Source organism: Eleutherodactylus coqui, chromosome 7 (assembly GCF_035609145.1).
Source record: "Eleutherodactylus coqui strain aEleCoq1 chromosome 7, aEleCoq1.hap1, whole genome shotgun sequence".
NCBI classification, from domain to species: domain Eukaryota; kingdom Metazoa; phylum Chordata; class Amphibia; order Anura; family Eleutherodactylidae; genus Eleutherodactylus; species Eleutherodactylus coqui.
Window position 1 is genome coordinate 2,623,977 of NC_089843.1, and position 25,507 is coordinate 2,649,483.

Consider the following 25,507-nt stretch of genomic DNA (forward strand, 5'->3'; position numbering starts at 1 on the left):
ACCATTACTGACCTCCAACCTTTCACCAAGTCAGTAATGGTGCAGCTATGGAGGCATAATTTGGCTCAAATCTGCGGTAGCACCCTGGGATGCCCAAGAAAGCCCTGACTTGCTTCTTGGTTAAAGGTCTAGACTAACTCTGTATGGCCTCCACCTTATTGACTTGAAGCTTGATCACCCCTCTGCCAATAACTTATCCAAGGTACTTGGCTTCCTCCCAGCCTACTGCGCACTCCTCCAGATTTATAGTTAGGCCTGTAGCTTATGGCCTCCAGGACTGCCTGTACCTTTCCAAGGACACTCTCCCAATCGGTACTGTATGCAACCACATCTTCCAGGTATGCGGCCTCAGAATCCCAATGTGGCCTCAGAGTCCGGTCCATTAACATAGCAGGAGCCCCATGTAAGCCAATCGGCAGGTCTCTATATTGAAACAAGCCCTCTGGGGTGGAAAAAGCATTTTTCTCTTTAGCTCTGTCGGTTGGGGGTATTTGCCAGAACCCTTTTGTAAGATCAAGCGTAGTAATATATCTGGCATTACCCATTCTCTCGATCGGTTCATCGACCCTTCCCATGGGATATGCATCAAACTTGGAGATTTCGTTTAGTTTTCTGAAATCATTACAGAATTTCCAAGCAGCATTTGGTTTGGGGACCAACACCATGGGGCTTGACCACCCACTTTTGACTCCTCAGTTACCCCAGCTGGAGCATGCGTCTGACCTCAGTAGAGACAGCTTCCCTACGTGCTTTTGTTATCCTGTATGGTTTGTGGTTTACCTTCACCCCCGCTTCGTTATGACGTCATGCTGTAGGACATCCATGGACCGCGGCCGGTCAGAGAACCAGTCCTGTTTCTTTGCAGGAATTCTTTACCTTCTTGCTGTTGGCGTACAGAGAGGGCCTCACCTATTCTGACGCTGGGAAGGGGAGGCTGAGGCACCCAATGCCTCTCTATCCTTCCAGGGCTTTATTAAATTGATATGGTACACCTGATAAGGCTTCCTTTACCCCGGATGGTGAACTCTATAGTTTCCTTCACCCACCTTCTCTATGATTTCATAGGGACCCTGCCACTTGCCGAGATGTTTACTTTCAACCGTCGGTACCAAGTTGAGAACTCTGTTGGCAGAGCTGAAGTTTCTGACCTTGGCAGGCCGATTGTATACTCTGCTTTGGGCCTCCTACGCCCACAGCAAGTGTTCCCTGTCTATAGGCATCACTGTAGCCATGTGGTCGTGCATTTGTGCCACATGTTCAATAATGCTCTTGCAGGGGATAGATTCCATTTCCCAGGTCTCTTTGGTCCAGCAGACCTCTGGGATGCCGACCATATACCAGTGTTTATACCCCTCAAACAGGGTTACCCAGGTATCACTCATGTCCTCCACAGTGCTTCTGGTGTGAAGTCCTTTTGTGGTAAGGTTGGGACATCGAAAACCGATATATCGCTATATGGCTGATGCTTTGGCGATACTTTCCATGGATACTGCTATGTACGATATATCGGTAACAGCGATAGTTTAAGGCTATATAATATCGATTTCTGTAAAGCAGCAGCCCGTCTTGTGGTCCGGTGACCGGATCCTCTTCCCTTTGTGTTGTACAGGATGTAGTTTTGCTCGCAGCACTAATGACCTTATAAACAAGTTTTAGAAACTTCTGGAAAGTGTCAGGTGACTCTATGTGACCAATAAGGTTTGATCCAGGCAAAACGACTCTCAGAATAGTGGGATCTTCAGCCCCTCTGCCACATGCATCTGTTCATCGTGTTAGATGCAGGCTCTGAACGCTGGCATCTAACGCCATGGCTGTGGGCGATGCTTTCTAAATGAAAGATGGAGGGCTGCGCTGAAGGCACGAAGGTCGCGTCCAGAAAAGGAGAGTAGAAAAGGTTGTGGAGGAGACCTGGAACCTCAAAAAAAGAAAGAACGTTAGATCCTAAAGAGCCCCCCCGGTCGTTTAGGAGACAATCCTTTTAAAATATGGAGGGAAATATGTCAGCCCTACTTCAATTGGCTCATTAGATAACGATAGTGGGGCCGATGATACAAACCTTCTCCTCATAGACCTCACTGTAATTGTTTGTTCTCATTTGTAACTTTCATCTATTTTCCTGTTATTAATAGTTAGAAGTTAATAAGAAATTCAACACTTTAATGTTTAATAGAGATGAGCGAACGTACTCGTCCGAGCTTGATACTCGTTCGAGTATTAGGGTGTTCGGGATGCTCATTACTTGTAATGAGTACCACGCAATGTTCTGGTTACTTTCAGTTTCCTCTCTGAGACGTTAGCGCGCTTTTCTGGCCAATAGAAAGACAGGGAAGGCATTACAACTTCCCCCTGCGACGTTCAAGCCCTATACCACCCCCCTGCAGTGAGTGGCTGGGGAGATCAGGTGTCACCCGAGTATATAAATCGGCCCCTCCCGAGGCTCGCCTCAGATGCCTTGTGAGATAGCTGAGGGACAGTGCTGTTGGTGCCGGAGCTGCTGTAGGGAGAGTGTTAGGAGTATTTTAGGCTTCAAGAACCCCAACGGTCCTTCTTAGGGCCACATCTAACCGTGTGCAGTACTGTGGAGGCTGCTGGGAGCAGTGTTGCACATTTTTTTTTTTTTGGTATATCGGCCGTGCAGAGCATTGCGTCCTGCAGTAATACTCCAGGGAGAGAATTGTGTAGGCAGGGACAGAAGACATTATAGATTGAATATAGGCAGTGGGCCTTTAGAAAAAAATATTTGGAAAAAATCTATTTGGGCTGCCTGTCACTCTGCTCAGTGTTCTGGGTCCGTGTCTGCTGGGGGTAGTAGTTCTCCAAATAAATACGCAGCCAGCTAAGTGTTACAGCAGGCTTGCGCCAAATTATTTCCTGGCATTCCGTAAGCGAAGTCAGCCTCCAACCACAGGCCAATAAGCGGCACATTTAATTAGTGTTGTGTTTCTGCATTCCTGGTAATACACCATGCTGAGGGGTAGGAGTAGGCCTAGAGGACGTGGGCGCGGCCGAGGACGCGGAGGCCCTAGTCTGGGTGTGGGCACAGGCCGAACTCCTGATCCAGGTGTATCGCAGCCGACTGCTGCGGGATTAGGAGAGAGGCACGTTTCTGGCGTCCCCACATTCATAGCACAATTAATGGGTCCACGCGGTAGACCTTTATTAGAAAATGAGCAGTGTGAGCAGGTCCTGTCGTGGATGGCAGAAAGTGCTTCCAGCAACCTATCGTCCACCCAGAGTTCTGCGCCGTCCACTGCTGCAACTCAGAATCCTCTGGCTGCTGCTCCTCCTTCCTCCCAGCCTCCTCACTCCATTACAATGACACATTCTGAGGAGCAGGCAGACTCCCAGGAACTGTTCTCGGGCCCCTGCTCAGATTGGGCAGCAGTGGTTCCTCTCCCACCAGAGGAGTTTATCGTGACTGATGCCCAACCATTGGAAAGTTCCCGGGGTCCGGGGGATGAGGCTGGGGACTTCCGGCAACTGTCTCAAGACCTTTCAGTGGGTGAGGAGGCCGATGACGATGAGACACAGTTGTCTTGCAGTGAGGTAGTAGTAAGGGCATTAAGTCCGAGGGAGGAGCGCACCGAGGATTCTGAGGAAGAGCAGCAGGACAATGAGGTGACTGACCCCACCTGGTTTGCTACGCCTACTGAGGACAGGTCTACAGAGGGGGAGGCAAGGGCAGCAGCAGGGCAGGTTGCAAGAGGCAGTGCGTTGGCCAGGGGTAGAGGCAGGGCCAGACCGAATACTCCACCAACTGTTTCCCAAAGCGCCCCCTCGCGCCATGCCACCCTGCAGAGGCCGAGGTGCTCAAAGGTCTGGCAGTTTTTCACTGAGAGTGCAGATGACCGACGAACAGTGGTGTGCAACCTTTGTCAGCCGGGGAGCCACCACCAACAGCCTCACCACCACCAGCATGCGCAGACATGTGATGGCCAAGCACCCCACAAGGTGGGACGAAGGCCGTTCACCGCCTCCGGTTTGCACCGCTGCCTCTCCCCCTGTGCCCCAACCTGCCACTGAGATCCAACCCCCCTCTGAGGACACAGGCACTACCGTCTCCTGGCCTGCACCCACACCCTCACCTCCGCTGTCCTCGGCCCCATCCACCAATGTCTCTCAGCGCACCGTCCAGCCGTCGCTAGCGCAACTGTTGGAGCGCAAGCGCAAGTACGCCGCCACGCACCCGCACGCTCAAGCGTTAAACGTGCACGTAGCCAAATTTATCAGCCTGGAGATGCTGCCGTATAGGGTTGTGGAAACGGAGTCCTTCAAAAGTATGATGGCGGCGGCGGCCCCGCGCTACTCAGTTCCCAGTCGCCACTACTTTTCCCGATGTGCCGTCCCAGCCCTGCACGACCACGTCTCCCGCAACATTGTACGCGCCCTCACCAACGCGGTTACTGCCAAGGTCCACTTAACAACAGACACGTGGACAAGCACAGGCGGGCAGGGCCACTATATCTCCCTGACGGCACATTGGGTGAATTTAGTGGAGGCTGGGACAGAGTCAGAGCCTGGGACCGCTCACGTCCTACCCACCCCCAGAATTGCGGGCCCCAGCTCGGTGGTGGTATCTGCGGCGGTGTATGCTTCCTCCACTAAGGCACCCTCCTCCTCCTCCTCCAACGCAACCTCTGTCTCGCAATCAAGATGTGTCAGCAGCAGCAGCACGTCGCCAGCAGTCGGTGTCGCGCGGCGTGGCAGCACAGCGGTGGGCAAGCGTCAGCAGGCCGTGCTGAAACTACTCAGCTTAAGAGATAAGAGGCACACGGCCCACGAACTGCTGCAGGGTCTGACAGAGCAGACCGACCGCTGGCTTGCGCCGCTGAGCCTCCAACCGGGCATGGTCGTGTGTGACAACGGCCGTAACCTGGGGGCGGCACTGCAGCTCGGCAGCCTCACGCACGTGCCATGCCTGGCCAACGTCTTTAATTTGGTGGTTCAGCGCTTTCTGAAAAGCTACCCACGCTTGTCAGACCTGCTCGTAAAGGTGCGCCGGCTCTGCACACATTTCCGCAAGTCCCACACGGACGCTGCCACCCTGCGCATCCTGCAACATCGCTTTAATCTGCCAGTGCACCGACTGCTGTGCGACGTGCCCACACAGTGGAACTCTACGCTCCACATGTTGGCCAGGCTCTATGAGCAGCGTAGAGCTATAGTGGAATACCAACTCCAACATGGGCGGCGTAGTGGGAGTCAGCCTCCTCAATTCCTTTCAGAAGAGTGGGCCTGGTTGGCAGACATCTGCCAGGTCCTTCGAAACTTTTGAGGAGTCTACCCAGGTGGTGAGCGGCGATGCTGCAATCATTAGCGTCACCATTCCTCTGCTATGCATCTTGAGAAGTTCCCTGCAAAGCATAAAGGCAGACGCTTTGCACTCGGAAACAGAGCCGGGGGAAGACAGTATGTCGCTGGATAGTCAGAGCACCCTCCTGTCTATATCTCAGCGCAGTGAGGAGGAGGAGGAGGAGGAGGAGGAGGAGGAAGATGAGGAGGAGGGGGAAGACACAGCTTGGCCCACTGGTGAGGGTACACATGCTGCTGGCCTGTCATCCTTTCAGCGTGTATGGCCGGAGGAGGAGGATCCTGAAAGTGATCTTCCTAGTGAGGACAGCCATGTGTTGCGTACAGGCACCCTGGCACACATGGCTGACTTCATGTTAGGATGCCTTTCTCGTGACCCTCGCGTTACACGCATTCTGGCCACTACGGATTACTGGGTGTACACACTGCTCGACCCACGGTATAAGGAGAACCTTTGCACTCTCATACCCGAAGAGGAAAGGGGTTCGAGAATGATGCTATACCACAGGACCCTTGCGGACAAACTGATGGTAAAATTCCCATCCGACAGCGCTAGTGGCCGAAGGCGCAGTTCCGAGGGCCAGGTAGCAGGGGAGGCGCAGAGATCAGGCAGCATGTACAGCACAGGCAGGGGAACACTCTCTAAGGCCTTTGACAGCTTTATGGCTCCCCAGCAAGACTGTGTCACCGCTCCCCAGTCAAGGCTGAGTCGGCGGGAGCACTGTAAAAGGATGGTGAGGGAGTACGTAGCCGATCGCACGACCATCCTTGGTGACGCCTCTGCCCCCTACAACTACTGGATGTCGAAGCTGGACACGTGGCCTGAACTCGCGCTGTATGCCCTGGAGGTGCTTGCTTGTCCTGCGGCTAGCGTCTTGTCAGAGAGGGTGTTTAGTGCGGCTGGGGGAATCATCACGGATAAGCGTACCCGCCTGTCAACCAACAGTGCCGACAGGCTAACACTCATCAAGATGAACAAAGGCTGGATTTCCCCAGACTTCTCTTCTCCACCAGCGGACAGCAGTGATACGTAAGCAATACGTAGGCTGCACCCGCGGATGGAAGCATCGTTCTCTATCACCATCCAAAACGGGGACATTTCTGCTTCATCAATCTGTGTCTAATATTCCTCCTCCTCCTCCTCCTGCTCCTCCTCCTGAAACCTCACGTAATCACGCTGAACGGGCAATTTTTCTTAGGCCCACAAGGCTCACTCATATAATTTTTGTAAACAATTTTTATACGTTTCAATGCTCATTAAAGCGTTGAAACTTTCACCTCAACCAATTTTTATTTTAACTGGGCTGCCTCCAGGCCTAGTTACCAATTAAGCCACATTAACCAAAGCGATTAATGGGTTTCACCTGCCCTCTTGTACTGTTGGTACACCAATTTTTGGGGCCCTCACCTACAGTGTAATCAAATTAATTTTTGCCCACCTGCATTACAGCTGACGTTACATCCGCTGTGCTGGGCACTGCAATGGGATATATTTATGTACCGCCGGTGGGTTCCAGGGAGCCACCCATGCTGTGGGTGCACACGGAGTTGTAACTGCATGTGTCCACTTCTAAAGAACCCCAGTCTGACTGGGGCATGCAGTGTGGGCCGAAGTCCACCTGCATTAAACATGACATTACTACCTCAGCTGTGATGGGCAATGCAATGGGATATATTTATGTACAGCCGGTGGGTTCCAGGGAGCCACCCATGCTGTGGGTGCACACGGAATTCCCATTGCGGAGTTGTACCTGCCTGTGACTATTTATAAAAAACCGCGGTCTGACTGGGGCATGCAGACACCTTGACAGAATGAATAGTGTGTGGCACATAGGTTCCCCATTGCTATGCCCACGTGTGCAGCTCCAGATGGAGGTGGCACAGGATTGGATTTCTCATTGCTTCTGTACAGCATTGTGGACTATCACCCCGCCCCTTTTAAAGAAGGTCGCTGCCTAGCCGTGCCAACCCTCTGCAGTGTGTGCCTGCGGTTCCTCTGGCAGACGCACTTATAAATAGACATGAGGGTGGCGTGGCATGAGGGCAGCTGAAGGCTGGGCAGGGACAGTTTGGTGTGCGCTGTGGACACTGGGTCGTGCGGAGGGGGGGGGGGTTGGGCAGCATGTAACCCAGGAGAAGTGGCAGCGGAGTGTCATGCAGGCAGTGATTGTGCTTTGTTGTAGCTAGTGTGGTGCTTAGCTAAGGTATGCATTGCTAATGAGGGCTTTTCAGAAGTAAAAGTTGTTGGGAGGGGGGGCCCACTCTTGCCGCTATTGTGGCTTAATAGTGGGACCTGGGAACTTGAGATGCAGCCCAACATGTAGCCCCTCGCCTGCCCTATCCGTTGCTGTGTCGTTCCCATCACTTTCTTGAATTGCCCACATTTTCACACATGAAAACCTTAGCGAGCATCGGCGAAATACAAAAATGCTCTGGTCGCCCATTGACTTCAATGGGGTTCGTTATTCGAAACAAACCCTCGAGCATCGCGAAAATTTCGTCTCGAGTAACGAGCACCCGAGCATTTGGTGCTCGCTCATCTCTAATGTTTAACATTTTTTCTTGATTGTTGCTTTATTACCTCAGATCTGGTTTATTTTATACAGCATTTAAAAAAGTCGATACATCGAAATATCATAGTTTCCCCCGATATTTTACAATCATCGATGGTTTGCTCAGCGATCGTCGTTACGATCGACTATGGATATTTTTGTGTCGATGTCCCAACCTTATTATGTGGACAGTTTGTGGATCTCATGAGCCCACTGACTCCAGCAGGCATCGATGATCATCCATACATGGAGGCTATGACCTGGTGATTGCTTCTGCGCTGCCCATTTCGGTCACTTTATGGCTCGCTGCTCTGAAGCCGGGTGGAGGTGATGTACCGTGACAGATGGAGGCAGCATTTTGTATAAAAATAAAATTTTACTGAAACTTTTCGAGTGGCCTTCCCCTTGTTGGAGGGCAGTAATACCCCCAATGCTGCATTAACCAGAAGTTCACACTAACGTTATGTGGAGGGTCTGTGGTAGGTACGGTTGGTGGCTGTGTGATGTTTGTGATTTTGTCAGTATAATTGTGTTTGTCCCTTTTGTACTGCTAACTGTTGTAAACTGTGTGGTGTTATGTGTACTGACCCGGACAGGTCATGTAAGGGTTAATGTCTACTGCCTGCTATTGTATGTGTTTAGTCTGGTCCTGGGTATTGGCCTTCCTAGCCTGCTGGGCCCGTGATGGGTGATGGATGTGCCAGGTGCTGGGAGTACAGACTCATCGGGAGAAGGATGTGAGAGGAAGTGGTGTGTGGGAGAGAGGAGATGCGATGGAGGAAGAAAGCCATGTGAGGAGGCAGGAGCTCCGGAGCTTACCCATGTGCTGGGCGCACTCTGGTGACGATGGAGTACCTTGTCTTTGGAGACTGTGGGGAGCAAATTCTGTTTTCCTGGAGACGGAGCTGGCGTGCGCATGGTGCCTCGGTTCGACCACTCCAGTAACAAGAGCATGTGAGAACGAGACTGAGTAATGGAGAGTCTGGGGAGTGTGGAGTTAGTGGAGAGGCCTACCCAGCATGTGCCGGTGCTACCACTAAGCACTGAGTAAGAGAGAAGGACTGCTGCTTGGCCAGAGAAGGTACAGGAAGCGTGAGTGTTGACCGGTAGAGAGTTGGAGAGAGAGTCTCCGGGAGCAGGATCACACAGATAACTGGGACTGTGGATGTCCAGAATACCCTGAGTATCCTCCCTGTCACACTGCCTTCCCTTGTTGAATCTGTGCCAAACCATTATTGTAAAGTGGACTTTATTAAAGCTACAGTAAACGGACATTACCGACCGTTCCCAGTTTGTCCAGAACATTATCCTGTGTGTGGACTACTTTATTCTACTGTCAAGGTTTACTGCAGAGGATGGAACAGTGGCGTCACGAGTGACAAAGAGACTACAGGTAACCTGTGATTACTTTTCCCTGTGACCTTCCCCAGAAGTTACTTGGTCGGGTGCCAAGCTACCCCCATGGGAGGAGATGGAAGAGCCCCGTGACAAGGCCGTTATCTACCCCGCTATCTCTTCGGCTACGAGCCTGCTCCTCAGACGCTGCAGATCCCACCACTAACATACCAGAAAGGATATCTTTGCTATGAGATTAAGGAGGATATCAACACTAAGAGACAAGGGCAGAATCCCACCTTCAATAGACCAGTGAAGGAGTCCACTGCCATCATAGTGGGGATGATTCCACCACCAACACACCAGGAAGGATCCCACCACCAACACACTGGGGAGGATCACACCACCAACACACAGGGAAGAGTTCTACCACCAACACACCGGGAAGAGTCCCCTCACCAACACACCGGGAAGAGTCCCACCACCAACACACCGGGGAGGATCCCACCACCAACACATCGGGGAGGATCCCACCAACACACTGGAGAGGATCCCACCACCAACACACCGGGAAGGATCACACCACCAACACACTGGGAAGGATCCCACCACCAACACACCGGGAAGGATCCTACCACCAACACATCGGGGAGGATCCCACCCCCAACACACCGGGAAGGATCCCACCACCAACACACCGGGAAGGATCCCACCACCAACACACCGGGAAGGATCCCACCACCAACACACCGGGAAGGATCCCACCACCAACACACCGGGAAGAGTCCCACCACCAACACACCAGGAAGGATCCCACCACCAACAGAACTGGTGGGTTTCCAGCACCAACACACCGGGAAGGATCCCACCACCAACACACCGGGAAGGATCCCACCACCAACACACCGGGAAGGATCCCACCACCAACACACCAGGAAGGATCCCACCACCAACAGAACTGGCGGGTTTCCAGCACCAACACAGCGGGGAGGATCCCACCCCCAACACAGCGGGGAGAATCCCACCCCCAACACAGCGGGGAGGATCCCACCCCCAACACACCGGGGAGGATCCCACCCCCAACACACCGGGGAGGATCCCACCCCCAACACACCGGGGAGGATCCCACCCCCAACACACCGGGGAGGATCCCACCCCCAACACACCGGGGAGGATCCCACCCCCAACACACCGGGGAGGATCCCACCCCCAACACACCGGGGAGGATCCCACCCCCAACACACCGGGGAGGATCCCACCCCCAACACACCGGGGAGGATCCCACCACCAACACACTGGGGAGGATCCCACCACCAACAGAACTGGCGGTTTCCAGCACCAACAAATTGGGGGGGTTTATACTGTTGGCAGGAAGTGTCAGCCTGTTATTAGGCTCACAGCTCAGACTGAAAACTGCAGGATTTTAGGACTTTTCCAAATATATTTGGTGACATGGAACAATAAAAGAAAAATCAGCAAAAGCTTTAAAAAAAAAAGTTTAATATAAAATTTGTTACTTAAAAAGTGATTTTCTGCTGACGTTGTCGTTCCTTGTGTGGCCACCAGAGGGACGTTCAGGGTGCTATAAAGTGGTGGTGTACTTACAAGGGTGATATAAACAGGCACGTTCTGCGGGACGCTGCAGGTCCTAGGCTGCTGCAAGAGTCGCACGAAAATCGGGAATGTTGTGAGTTTTTGTTCTGTCCGGACAGACAATCCCTCATCTACAAGAACCCATTGTGAAGAATTGGGTTAGTAGGAGGCGCGGGTTTGGTGTGCCTCGCAATCGCACAGAACTAGCGCAATTATATCACCCTGAACCACTGCAGCGCTACTGGGAGAGAAGAGGTTAATATCTCCAGCTTGCATCGGTTATCACAGACGATGGTAAATAGGAGCAGCCAATGCGGTAATGAGGGAGGGTCTGTGGGCACAAGGCTGGTGAAGGGCAATGCCAGCTCAGTGCAGAGCTTCTCCTCTCTCGGGCCACCATGAGGTTCCTGCTGCTCCTCGCATCCGTGACCATCGCTCAGGCTTTAGTGCAGTAAGTGCGGTTCACATGTCTTCATCTTATGTATCCGACGCTCCACTGACAGCAGTCACTGCAGCCCCCGGGCCGCCTCCCTCCAGATTATCTTTTCATAATGGAGCTATCAGTCCGTAGTATTTATCACCACTACCAAGAGCCAGCCACGGTCCCAGCAGTGTTACCAAGAGCCAGCCACAGTCCCAGCAGTGCTACCGAGTGCCAGCCACGGTCCCAGCAGTGCTACCGAGTGCCAGCCACGGTCCCAGCAGTGCTACCGAGTGCCAGCCACGGTCCCAGCAGTGCTACCGAGTGCCAGCCACGGTCCCAGCAGTGCTACCGAGTGCCAGCCACGGTCTCAGCAGTGGTACCAAGAGCCAGCCACGGTCCCAGCAGTGGTACCAAGAGCCAGCCACGGTCCCAGCACTGCTACCGAGTGCCAGCCACGGTCCCAGCAGTGCTACCGAGTGCCAGCCACGGTCCCAGCAGTGCTACCGAGTGCCAGCCACGGTCTCAGCAGTGGTACCAAGAGCCAGCCACGGTCCCAGCAGTGGTACCAAGAGCCAGCCACGGTCCCAGCAGTGGTACCAAGAGCCAGCCACGGTCCCAGCAGTGGTACCAAGAGCCAGCTACGGTCCCAGCAGTGGTACCGAGTGCCAGCCACGGTCCCAGCAGTGCTACCGAGTGCCAGCCACGGTCCCAGCAGTGCTACGAAGAGCCAGCCACGGTCCCAGCAGTGCTACCGAGTGACAGCCACGGTCCCAGCAGTGGTACCGAGTGACAGCCACGGTCCCAGCAGTAGTACCAAGTGCCAGCCACGGTCCCAGCAGTGCTACCAAGTGCCAGCCACGGTCCGGGCAGTGGTACCGAGAGCCAGCCACGGTCCCAGCAGTGCTACCGAGTGCCAGCCACGGTCCCAGCAGTGCTACCGAGTGCCAGCCACGGTCCCAGCAGTGCTACCGAGTGCCAGCCACGGTCCCAGCAGTGCTACCGAGTGCCAGCCACGGTCCCAGCAGTGCTACCGAGTGCCAGCCACGGTCTCAGCAGTGGTACCAAGAGCCAGCCACGGTCCCAGCAGTGGTACCAAGAGCCAGCCACGGTCCCAGCACTGCTACCGAGTGCCAGCCACGGTCCCAGCAGTGCTACCGAGTGCCAGCCACGGTCCCAGCAGTGCTACCGAGTGCCAGCCACGGTCTCAGCAGTGGTACCAAGAGCCAGCCACGGTCCCAGCAGTGGTACCAAGAGCCAGCCACGGTCCCAGCAGTGGTACCAAGAGCCAGCCACGGTCCCAGCAGTGGTACCAAGAGCCAGCCACGGTCCCAGCAGTGGTACCGAGTGCCAGCCACGGTCCCAGCAGTGCTACCGAGTGCCAGCCACGGTCCCAGCAGTGCTACGAAGAGCCAGCCACGGTCCCAGCAGTGCTACCGAGTGACAGCCACGGTCCCAGCAGTGGTACCGAGTGACAGCCACGGTCCCAGCAGTAGTACCAAGTGCCAGCCACGGTCCCAGCAGTGCTACCAAGTGCCAGCCACGGTCCGGGCAGTGGTACCGAGAGCCAGCCACGGTCCCAGCAGTGGTACCGAGTGCCAGCCACGGTCCCAGCAGTGCTACCGAGTGCCCGCCTCGGTCCCAGCAGTGCTACCGAGTGCCAGCCACGGTCCCAGCAGTGCTACCGAGTGCCAGCCACGGTCCCAGCAGTGCTACCGAGTGCCAGCCACGGTCCCAGTAGTGCTACCGAGTGCCAGCCACAGTCCCAGCAGTGTTACCAAGAGCCACCACGGTCCCAGCAGTGCTAGCGAGTGCCACCACAGTCCCAGCAGTGGTACCAAGAGCCAACCACGGTCCCAGCAGTGTTACCAAGAGCCAGCCACGGTCCCAGCAGTGCTACCAAGTGCCAGCCACGTTCCCAGCAGTGCTACCGAGTGCCAGCCACGGTCCCAGTAGTGCTACCGAGTGCCAGCCAAGGTCCCAGCAGTGGTACCAAGAGCCAGCCACGATCCCAGCAGTTGTACCAAGAGCCAGCCATGGTCCCAGCTATGGTACCAAGTGCCAGCCACGGTCCCAGCAGTGATAGCAAGTGCCAGATACAGTCCCGCTGTGGTAACAAGAGCTAGCCACAGTCCCCACAGGGATACCAACTGCCAGCCACGGTCCAGCAGTGGGCTGACATGCGGTCTTAACAGCTCTCTCCTATCTGTCCTGCAAACAGCAAATAGGAGAGGTGATACATGAGGATGCCCAGCATGTTACCAATAGGAAAAGGGATATTCACGATAAAACAATGGGATTCATGTGGTCATTAAGGTCGGGACAGCGAGACCCTCATGTGCCGTGTTGTGTACTCTCTTCCTGCTGTCACATAGTCTCCAGAGTCAGACCTTTAGGACTGCTAGAGACAAGGTGCAGAGACCATATAGACTAGGTGTAGTGACCATATAGACTAGGTGCAGTGACCATATAGACTAGGTGCAGTGACCATATAGACAAGGTGCAGTGACCATATAGACAAGGTGTAGTGACCATATAGACAAGGTGTAGTGACCATATAGACTAGGTGCAGTGAGCATATAGACAAGGTGTAGTGACCATATAGACAAGGTGCAGTGACCATATAGACAAGGTGCAGTGACCATATAGATTAGGTGTAGTGACCATATAGACAAGGTGCAGTGACCATATAGACAAGGTGCAGTGACCATATAGACAAGGTGCAGTGACCATATAGACTAGGTGTAGTGTCCATATAGACTAGGTGCAGTGACCATATAGACTAGGTGTAGTGACAATATAGACAAGGTGTAGTGACCATATAGACTAGGTGTAGTGACCATATAGACTAGGTGCAGTGACCATATAGACTAGGTGCAGTGACCATATAGACAAGGTGCAGTGACCATATAGACAAGGTGTAGTGACAATATAGACAAGGTGCAGTGACCATATAGACAAGGTGCAGTGACCATATAGATTAGGTGTAGTGACCATATAGATTAGGTGTAGTGACCATATAGACAAGGTGCAGTGACCATATATACAAGGTGTAGTGACCATATAGACAAGGTGCAGTGACCATATAGATTAGGTGTAGTGACCATATAGACAAGGTGCAGTGACCATATAGACAAGGTGCAGTGACCATATAGACAAGGTGCAGTGACCATATAGACAAGGTGTAGTGACCATATAGACAAGGTGCAGTGACCATATAGACAAGGTGTAGTGACAATATAGACAAGGTGCAGTGACCATATAGACAAGGTGCAGCGACCATATAGACAAGGTGTAGTGACCATATAGACAAGGTGCAGTGACCATATAGACTAGGTGCAGTGACCATATAGACAAGGTGTAGTGACCATATAGACAAGGTGTAGTGACCATATAGATTAGGTGCAGTGACCATATAGACTAGGTGCAGTGAGCATATAGACAAGGTGTAGTGACCATATAGACAAGGTGCAGTGACCATATAGACAAGGTGCAGTGACCATATAGACAAGGTGTAGTGACCATATATACAAGGTGCAGTGACCATATAGACAAGGTGCAGTGACCATATAGATTAGGTGTAGTGACCATATAGACAAGGTGCAGTGACCATATAGACAAGGTGCAGTGACCATATAGACAAGGTTTAGTGACCATATAGACAAGGTGCAGTGACCATATAGACAAGGTGTAGTGACCATATAGACAAGGTGCAGTGACCATATATACAAGGTGTAGTGACCATATAGCCTAGGTGCAGTGACCATATAGATTAGGTGCAGTGACCATATAGACAAGGTTTAGTGACCATATAGACAAGGTTTAGTGACCATATAGACAAGGTGCAGTGACCATATAGACAAGGTGTAGTGACAATATAGACAAGGTGCAGTGACCATATAGATTAGGTGCAGTGACCATATAGACAAGGTGTAGTGGCCATATAGATTAGGTGCAGTGACCATATAGACAAGGTGCAGTGACCATATAGATTAGGTGCAGTGACCATATAGACAAGGTGCAGTGACCATATAGACAAGGTGTAGTGACAATATAGACAAGGTGCAGTGACCATATAGATTAGGTGCAGTGACCATATAGATTAGGTGCAGTGACCATATAGACAAGGTGCAGTGACCATATAGATTAGGTGCAGTGACCATATAGACAAGGTGCAGTGACCATATAGACAAGGTGTAGTGACCATATAGCCTAGGTGCAGTGACCATATAGATTAGGTGCAGTGACCATATAGCCTAGGTGCAGTGACCATATAGATTAGGTGTAGTGATCATATAGACAAGGTGCAGTGACCATATAGATTAGGTGTAGTGACCATATAGACAAGGTGCAGTGACCATATAGACAAGGTGCAGTGACCATATAGACAAGGTGCAGTGACCATATAGACAAGGTGCAGTGACCATATTGACAAGGTGCAGTTCTCTACTCCCTACAATAGTCACTCATCAGTGGTCAGAGATCCCCAGATATTGTATACAGCTCACAGGGGACACCAGTATAGGCCTCTCCGCTCTCCGCGAGTTCTTCATGCTCCTCAATGTAATAACGGCATTCTTCATTTCTAGTGTTCCCCTCATGAGAAGTAAGACCCTGAGGATGGCGCTACAAGAACGAGGTCTGCTGGGAGACGTTCTCCGGCATGTACAGGATGTATACAGTAAATACGCCCCAGAGAGCGCGGGAGCCGTCAGCGAGCCGCTGGTCAACTACATGGATGTGAGTGATATCCCGTGTATACTGTAGAGCGGGCACCGGCATGCAAAGGGTCAATCCTTAATGTGGTCGTTATGGGAAGGAAACTGTGTATACATAACATAGTCATATCTAGTATACAAGCCGTGGACCCGTATACCCCTCATACACATATCTGTAGTGAATGACCCCCACGTGTCCTGCACACCTGATATTACAGCACTTAGACAGTTCGGGCCCTCAGATGCACAAAACAGCTCACTGGCGCCACATAGTGCCATACAGCGGGAATAACACATTGCAATCACAGGCGAGAGTGATAAACAGTATATTAGCGCTATATAGATAATGGGTATTATATCAGGAACATGCAGGATGCACGGTGCACTGACCCTAACACCGTCTGTTATATAGCACATGCTGAGGAGTAACATCCAGGACGCTCGGTGCACTGACCCTCACACCATCTGTTATATAGCGCATGCTGAGGAGTAACATCCAGGACGCTTGGTGCACTGACCCTCACACCGTCTGTTATATAGCACATGCTGAGGAGTAACATCCAGGACGCTCGGTGCACTGACCCTAACATTGTCTGTTATATAGCACATGCTGAGGAGTAACATCCAGGATGCACGGTGCACTGACCCTAACACCATCTGTTATATAGCACATGCTGAGGAGTAACATCCAGGACGCTCGGTGCACCGACCCTCACACCGTCTGTTATATAGCACATGCTGAGGAGTAACATCCAAGACGCTCGGTGCACTGACCCTAACATTGTCTGTTATATAGCACATGCTGAGGAGTAACATCCAGGATGCACGGTGCACTGACCCTAACATTGTCTGTTATATAGCACATGCTGAGGAGTAACATCCAGGACGCTCGGTGCGCTGACCCTCACACCGTCTGTTATATAGCACATGCTGAGGAGTAACATCCAGGACGCTCGGTGCACTGACCCTCACACCATCTGTTATATAGCACATGCTGAGGAGTAACATCCAGGACGCTCGGTGCACTGACCCTCACACCATCTGTTATATAGCACATGCTGAGGAGTAACATCCAGGATGCTCGGTGCACTGACCCTCACACCATCTATTATATAGCACATGCTGAGGAGTAACATCCAGGATGCTCGGTGCACTGACCCTCACACCGTCTGTTATATAGCACATGATGAGGAGTAACATCCAGGACACACGGTGCACTGACCCTAACACCATCTGTTATATAGCACATGCTGAGGAGTAACATCCAGGACGCTCGGTGCACCGACCCTAACACCGTCTGTTATATAGCACATGCTGAGGAGTAACATCCAAGACGCTCGGTGCACTGACCCTAACATTGTCTGTTATATAGCACATGCTGAGGAGTAACATCCAGGACGCTCGGTGCACTGACCCTCACACCATCTATTATATAGCACATGCTGAGGAGTAACATCCAGGATGCTCGGTGCACTGACCCTCACACCGTCTGTTATATAGCACATGATGAGGAGTAACATCCAGGACACACGGTGCACTGACCCTAACACCATCTGTTATATAGCACATGCTGAGGAATAACATCCAGGACGCTCGGTGCACCGACCCTAACACCGTCTGTTATATAGCACATGCTGAGGAGTAACATCCAAGACGCTCGGTGCACTGACCCTAACATTGTCTGTTATATAGCACATGCTGAGGAGTAACATCCAGGATGCACGGTGCACTGACCCTCACACCATCTGTTATATAGCACATGCTGAGGAGTAACATCCAGGACGCTCGGTGCACTGACCCTCACACCGTCTGTTATATAGCACATGCTGAGGAGTAACATCCAGGACGCTCGGTGCACTGACCCTCACACCATCTGTTATATAGCACATGCTGAGGAGTAACATCCAGGACGCTCGGTGCACTGACCCTCACACCATCTATTATATAGCACATGCTGAGGAGTAACATCCAGGATGCTCGGTGCACTGACCCTCACACCGTCTGTTATATAGCACATGATGAGGAGTAACATCCAGGACACACGGTGCACTGACCCTAACACCATCTGTTATATAGCACATGCTGAGGATTAACATCCAGGACGCTCGGTGCACTGACCCTCACACCGTCTGTTATATAGAACATGCTGAGGAGTAACATCCAAGACGCTCGGTGCACTGACCCTCACACCGTCTGTTATATAGCACATGCTGAGGAGTAACATCCAGGATGCTCGGTGCACTGACCCTCACACCGTCTGTTATATAGCACATGCTGAGGAGTAACATCCAGGACGCTCGGTGCACTGACCCTCACACCATCTGTTATATAGCACATGCTGAGGAATAACATCCAGGACGCTCGGTGCTCTGACCCTAACATTGTCTGTTATATAGCACATGCTGAGGAGTAACATCCAGGACGCTCGGTGCTCTGACCCTCACACTGTCTGTTATATAGCACATGCTGAGGAGTAACATCCAGGACGCTCGGTGCTCTGACCCTCACACTGTCTGTTATATAGCACATGCTGAGGAGTAACATCCAGCACGCTCGGTGCACTGAACCTAACATTTTCTGCTATATAGCACATGATGAGGAGTAACATCCAGGACGCTCGGTGCACTGACCCTCACACCATCTGTTATATAGCACATGCTGAGGAGTAACATCCAGGATGCACGGTGCACTGACCCTCACACTGTCTGTTATATAGCACATGCTGAGGAGTAACATCCAGGACGCTCGGTGCACTGACCCTAACATTGTCTGTTATATAGCACATGCTGAGGAGTAACATCCAGGACGCTCGGTGCACTGACCCTAACACTGTCTGTTATATAGCACATGCTGAGGAGTAACATCCAGGACGCTCGGTGCACTGACCCTCACACTGTCTGTTATATAGCACATGCTGAGGAGTAACATCCAGGACGCTCGGTGCACTGACCCTAACATTGTCTGTTATATAGCACATGCTGAGGAGTAACATCCAGGACGCTTGGTGCACTGACCCTCACACCTTCTATTATATAGCACATGGTGAGGAGTAACATCCAGGACGCTCGGTGCACTGACCCTCATACTGTCTGTTATATAGCACATGCTGAGGAGTAACATCCAGGACGCTCGGTGCACTGACCCTAACATTGTCTGTTATATAGCACATGGTGAGGAGTAACATCCAGGACGCTCGGTGCACTGACCCTAACATTGTCTGTTATATAGCACATGCTGAGGAGTAACATCCAGGACGCTCGGTGCACTGACCCTAACATTGTCTGTTATATAGCACATGCTGAGGAGTAACATCCAGGACGCTTGGTGCACTGACCCTCACACCTTCTATTATATAGCACATGGTGAGGAGTAACATCCAGGACGCTCGGTGCTCTGACCCTAACATTCTCTGTTATATAGCACATGCTGAGGAGTAACATCCAGGACGCTCGGTGCACTGACCCTCACATCATCTGTTATATAGAACATGCTGAGGAGTAACATCCAGGACGCTCGGTGCTCTGACCCTAACATTCTCTGTTATATAGCACATGCTGAGGAGTAACATCCAGGACGCTCGGTGCACTGACCCTAACATTGTCTGTTATATAGCACATGCTGAGGAGTAACATCCAGGACGCTCGGTGCACTGACCCTAACACTGTCTGTTATATAGCACATGCTGAGGAGTAACATCCAGGACGCTCGGTGCACTGACCCTCACACTGTCTGTTATATAGCACATGCTGAGGAGTAACATCCAGGACGCTCGGTGCACTGACCCTAACATTGTCTGTTATATAGCACATGCTGAGGAGTAACATCCAGGACGCTTGGTGCACTGACCCTCACACCTTCTATTATATAGCACATGTTGAGGAGTAACATCCAGGACGCTCGGTGCACTGACCCTCACACCATCTATTATATAGCACATGCTGAGGAGTAACATCCAGGACGCTCGGTGCACTGACCCTCACACCATCTGTTATATAGCACATGCTGAGGAGTAACATCCAGGACGCTCGGTGCACTGACCCTCACACCATCTGTTATATAGCACATGCTGAGGAGTAACATCCAGGACGCTCGGTGCACTGACCCTCACACCATCTATTATATAGCACATGCTGGATACGCGGTGCGCTGACGTTCTCACTGTCTCTTGCTCATAGAATCAGTACTTTGGACGCATCTCCATCGGTTCGCCCCCGCAGGAGTTCTCGGTGGTGTTTGATACGGGATCGGCGGAGCTGTGGGTGCCGTCCGTCTCCTGCTCCAGTCTGGCCTGCAGTAAGTCCTCAAATTACACCCTGAAGGCCTTCTGCCAACTGCTCAACAAAAAGGGGGAGGGGAGACATTTTTTTTGTAGTGCCCCGGCGGGTCCTCCAGAACAGTCACATCAACACCTGTCCTGTCACACCTTATGTTCTGTCCTTGAGCAAAGAAGGTGCCATAGGTCAGAGAAACCCTGTTTCTCCCCCTCTTCTAAGCCTAGAGCTTAGTTCTGAGTTTTGGTGGCTGCTCATTGGCTAATTGTTAAGGTCACAGTGATTGCAGCAGAGTCCAGAGCAGGAGGAATTCAGTTAGAGTCCCTACGCAGAGTGGGAGGAGAGAAGAGAAGTGCGGGAGCTGAAGCAGGAGATAAAAGGAGGAGTTGCTGAGCAGTTAGGGGAGGATGTCCAGTTGCAGGTGGGCGTTTTAGGAGAAGGAGGAGGTATTTGTGCAGGAGAGAAAGCAGTATCTTCACAGCCTTCCCGAGGTCGAGCGAGGTCTCAATCCGCTCCCTTGGTGTTCCACAGCAGAGAGGAGGAGAAACTTTCTGAGTTCGGTCTTCCACTAAAACAGTGAGTCTAAAGCGACCCTGTGAACTCCAAGCCAGGACTAGTCTAGCGACCACCTTGCACTCTGCTTCACCTACACTTCGTTAAATCTTAATCATCCCTTCAGTTAGATAAACAAGTGAGGAATTGTCTTAAGTGCGCTTCAGTGAAAGGAAAGGAGAGAGCGTTGAAGTCAATTGCTAACAAATCAATATTGCTGTTATCGTCATAGTGTTCACTTCACTGCATACTGCTGTACCTACTTGTACCGTCACCAAGTGCTGCATCTGGGAGTTATGTATATCCAACTGTTACAAAGACCAGCTTAGTAAATCTGCGCACTCCCAAATTACTACAGAAGCTACCGGACTCGTCTCAGTTATTTCATCGGCATTCCATCCCGAGGGTCAAGGTTGGAGTACTGGCGTCACCCGTGACAAGACAGGCCTTCCTGTTAAACATACCAAGGTATGTTATTTTGGCCACTGTGCAACAGCTGAGCAGGACATTGTTATCGCCACTGTTCGGAGAGGCTACAGAGCCACCCGTGACAACTGTACTACAAACCCCGTGGTCGGCCCCACTTTGGCGCGCTCAGCTCAGCCGCTGCAATTTTCTTGTGTAATATACATCCTAAAATGAGCATTGCAATTGGATGAGAAAAGAACATAGGGGGGGGGGGGGGCGCTCCTGTACTATATACAGCAGGAGCAACATAGGGGGGCGCTCCTGTACTATATACAGCAGGAGTAACACAGGGGGAGGGGCTCCTATACTATATATAGTAGGGGGAACATAGGGGGGCGCTCCTGTACTATATACAACAGGAGTAACACAGGGGGGCGCTCCTGTACTATATATAGTAGGGGGAACATAGGGGGGCCGCTCCTGTACTATATACAACAGGAGTAACACAGGGGGGCGCTCCTATACTATATACAGCAGGGGTAACATAGGGGGGCGCTCCTGTACTATATACAGCAGGAGTAACATAGGGGGGCCGCTGCCATACTATATACAGCAGGGGTAACATAGGGGGGCGCTCCTGTACTATATACAGCTGGGGGAACATAGGGGGGCGCTCCTGTACTATATACAGCAGGGGTAACACAGAGGGGCGCTCCTGTACTATATACAACAGGAGTAACACAGGGGGGCGCTCCTATACTATATACAACAGGAGTAACACAGGGGGGCGCTCCTATACTATATACAGCAGGGGTAACATAGGGGGGCCGCTCCTGTACTATATACAGCAGGGGGAACATAGGGGGGCGCTCCTGTACTATATACAACAGGAGTAACATAGGGGGGGCTCCTATACTATATACAGCAGGGGTAACAAAGGGGGGCCGCTCCTATACTATATACAGCAGGGGTAACATAGGGGGGCGCTCCTGTACTACATACAGCAGAAGTAACACAGGGGGAGGGGCTCCTATACTATATACAGCAGGGGTAACATAGGGGGGCCGCTCCTGTACTATATACAACAGGAGTAACACAGGGGGGCGCTCCTATACTATATACAACAGGAGTAACACAGGGGGGCGCTCCTATACTATATACAGCAGGGGTAACATAGGGGGGCCGCTCCTGTACTATATACAGCAGGGGGAACATAGGGGGGCGCTCCTGTACTATATACAACAGGAGTAACATAGGGGGGCGCTCCTATACTATATATAGTAGGGGGAACATAGGGGGGGCCGCTCCTATACTATATACAGCAGGGGTAACAAAGGGGGGCCGCTCCTATACTATATACAGCAGGGGTAACATAGGGGGGCGCTCCTGTACTACATACAGCAGGAGTAACACAGGGGGAGGGGCTCCTATACTATATACAGCAGGGGTAACATAGGGGGGCCGCTCCTGTACTATATACAGCAGGGGTAACATAGGGGGGCCGCTCCTGTACTATATACAACAGGAGTAACACAGGGGGGCGCTCCTATACTATATACAGCAGGGGTAACATAGGGGGGCCGCTCCTATACTATATACAGCAGGGGGAACATAGGGGGCCGCTCCTATACTATATATACTAGGGGGAACATAGGGGGGCGCTCCTGTACTATATACAACAGGAGTAACACAGGGGGAGGGGCTCCTATACTATATACAGCAGGGGGAACATAGGGGGGCGCTCCTGTACTATATACAGCAGGGGTAACATAGGGGGGCCGCTCCTGTACTATATACAGCAGGGGGAACATAGGGGGGCGCTCCTATACTATATACAGCAGGGGTAACATAGGGGGGGCTCCTGTACTATATACAGCAGGAGTAACATGGGGGGGGCGCTCCTATACTATATACAGCTGGGGGAACATAGGGGGGCAGCTCCTATACTATATACAGCAGGAGTAACATAGGGGGGCCGCTCCTGTACTATATACAGCAGGGGGAACATAGGGGGGCGCTCCTATACTATATACAGCAGGGGTAACACAGGGGGGGCTCCTGTACTATATACAGCAGGAGTAACATAGGGGGGCCGCTCCTATACTATATACAGCTGGGGGAACATAGGGGGGCCGCTCCTATACTATATACAGCAGGGGGAACATAGGGGGGCGCTCCTATACTATATATACTAGGGGGAACATAGGGGGGCGCTCCTGTACTATATACAACAGGAGTAACACAGGGGGGCGCTCCTATACTATATACAACAGGAGTAACACAGGGGGGCGCTCTTATGCTATATACAGCAGGGGTAACATAGGGGGGCCGCTCCTGTACTATATACAGCAGGGGTAACATAGGGGGGCGCTCCTGTACTATATACAACAGGAGTAACACAGGGGGGCGCTCCTATACTATATACAGAAGGAGTTACATAGGGGGGCGCTCCTATACTATATACAGCAGGGGGAACATAGGGGGCCACTCCTATACTATATATACTAGGGGGAACATAGGGGGGCGCTCCTGTACTATATACAACAGGAGTAACACAGGGGGGCGCTCCTATACTATATACAGCAGGGGTAACATAGGGGGGCCGCTCCTGTACTATATACAGCAGGGGTAACATAGGGGGGCGCTCCTGTACTATATACAACAGGAGTAACACAGGGGGAGGGGCTCCTATACTATATACAGCAGGGGGAACATAGGGGGCCGCTCCTATACTATATACAACAGGAGTAACATAGGGGGGCGCTCCTATACTATATACAGCAGGGGGAACATAGGGGGGCCGCTTCTGTACAATATACAACAGGAGTAACACAGGGGGGCGCTCCTGTACTATATACAGCAGGAGTAACATAGGGGGGGCGCTCCTGTACTATATACAATAGGAGTAACACAGGGGGCCGCTCCTGTACTATATACAGCAGGGGGAACACAGGGGGGCGCTCCTATACTATATACAACAGGAGTAACACAGGGGGGCGCTCTTATACTATATACAGCTGGGGGAACATAGGGGGGCCGCTCCTGTACTATATACAGCAGGAGTAACATAGAGGGGCGCTTCTGTACTATATACAGCAGGGGGAACATAGGGGGGCGCTCCTGTACTATATACAGCAGGGGTAACATAGGGGGGCGCTCCTATACTATATACAGCTGGGGGAACATAGGGGGGTGCTCCTATACTATATACAGCTGGGGGAACACAGGGGGGCGCTCCTGTACTATATACAGCAGGGGGAACATAGGGGGGCGCTCCTATACTATATACAGCTGGGGGAACACAGGGGGGCGCTCCTGTACTATATACAGCAGGAGTAACATAGGGGGGCGCTCCAGTACTATATAAAGCAGGGGGAACATAGGGGGGCCGCTCCTATACTATATACAGCAGGAGTAACATAGGGGGGCCGCTCCTATACTATATACAGCAGGAGTAACATAGGGGGGCGCTCCTATACTATATACAGCAGGGGTAACATAGGGGGGCCGCTCCTATACTATATACAGCAGGGGTAACATAGGGGGGCGCTCCTGTACTATATACAGCAGGAGTAACATAGGGGGGGCTCCTATACTATATACATCAGGAGTAACATAGGGGGGGCTCCTATACTATTAACAGCAGGAGTAACATAGGGGGCCGCTCCTATACTATATACAGCAGGAGTAACATAGGGGGGCGCTCCTGTACTATATACAGCAGGAGTAACATAGGGGGGCGCTCCTGTACTATATACAGCAGGAGTAACATAGGGGGGCCGCTAGTATACTATATACAGCAGGAGTAACATAGGGGGGCGCTCCTGTACTATATACAACAGGGGGAACATAGGGGGGCGCTCCTATACTATATACAGCAGGGGTAACATAGGGGGGCCGCTCCTGTACTATATACAGCAGGGGGAACATAGGGGGGCGCTCCTGTACTATATACAACAGGAGTAACATAGGGGGGGCTCCTATACTATATACAGCAGGGGTAACAAAGGGGGGCCGCTCCTATACTATATACAGCAGGGGTAACATAGGGGGGCGCTCCTGTACTACATACAGCAGAAGTAACACAGGGGGAGGGGCTCCTATACTATATACAGCAGGGGTAACATAGGGGGGCCGCTCCTGTACTATATACAACAGGAGTAACACAGGGGGGCGCTCCTATACTATATACAACAGGAGTAACACAGGGGGGCGCTCCTATACTATATACAGCAGGGGTAACATAGGGGGGCCGCTCCTGTACTATATACAGCAGGGGGAACATAGGGGGGCGCTCCTGTACTATATACAGCAGGGGTAACATAGGGGGGGCTCCTGTACTATATA

General features: G+C 52.0%; 1 protein-coding gene across 1 annotated transcript in view; it reads left to right on the top strand.

The window, feature by feature from the left end:
* Window positions 1-11,188: 11,188 nt before the first annotated feature.
* The window catches only part of LOC136572306 (pepsin A-like), a 68,216-nt gene continuing 53,897 nt past the window's right edge, over window positions 11,189-25,507 (top strand). The window contains exons 1-3 of the mRNA XM_066572779.1: window positions 11,189-11,241; window positions 15,801-15,951; window positions 20,105-20,222. Of these exons, the coding sequence (XP_066428876.1) occupies window positions 11,189-11,241; window positions 15,801-15,951; window positions 20,105-20,222 (322 nt within the window). The remainder of the gene's footprint in view (window positions 11,242-15,800; window positions 15,952-20,104; window positions 20,223-25,507) is intronic.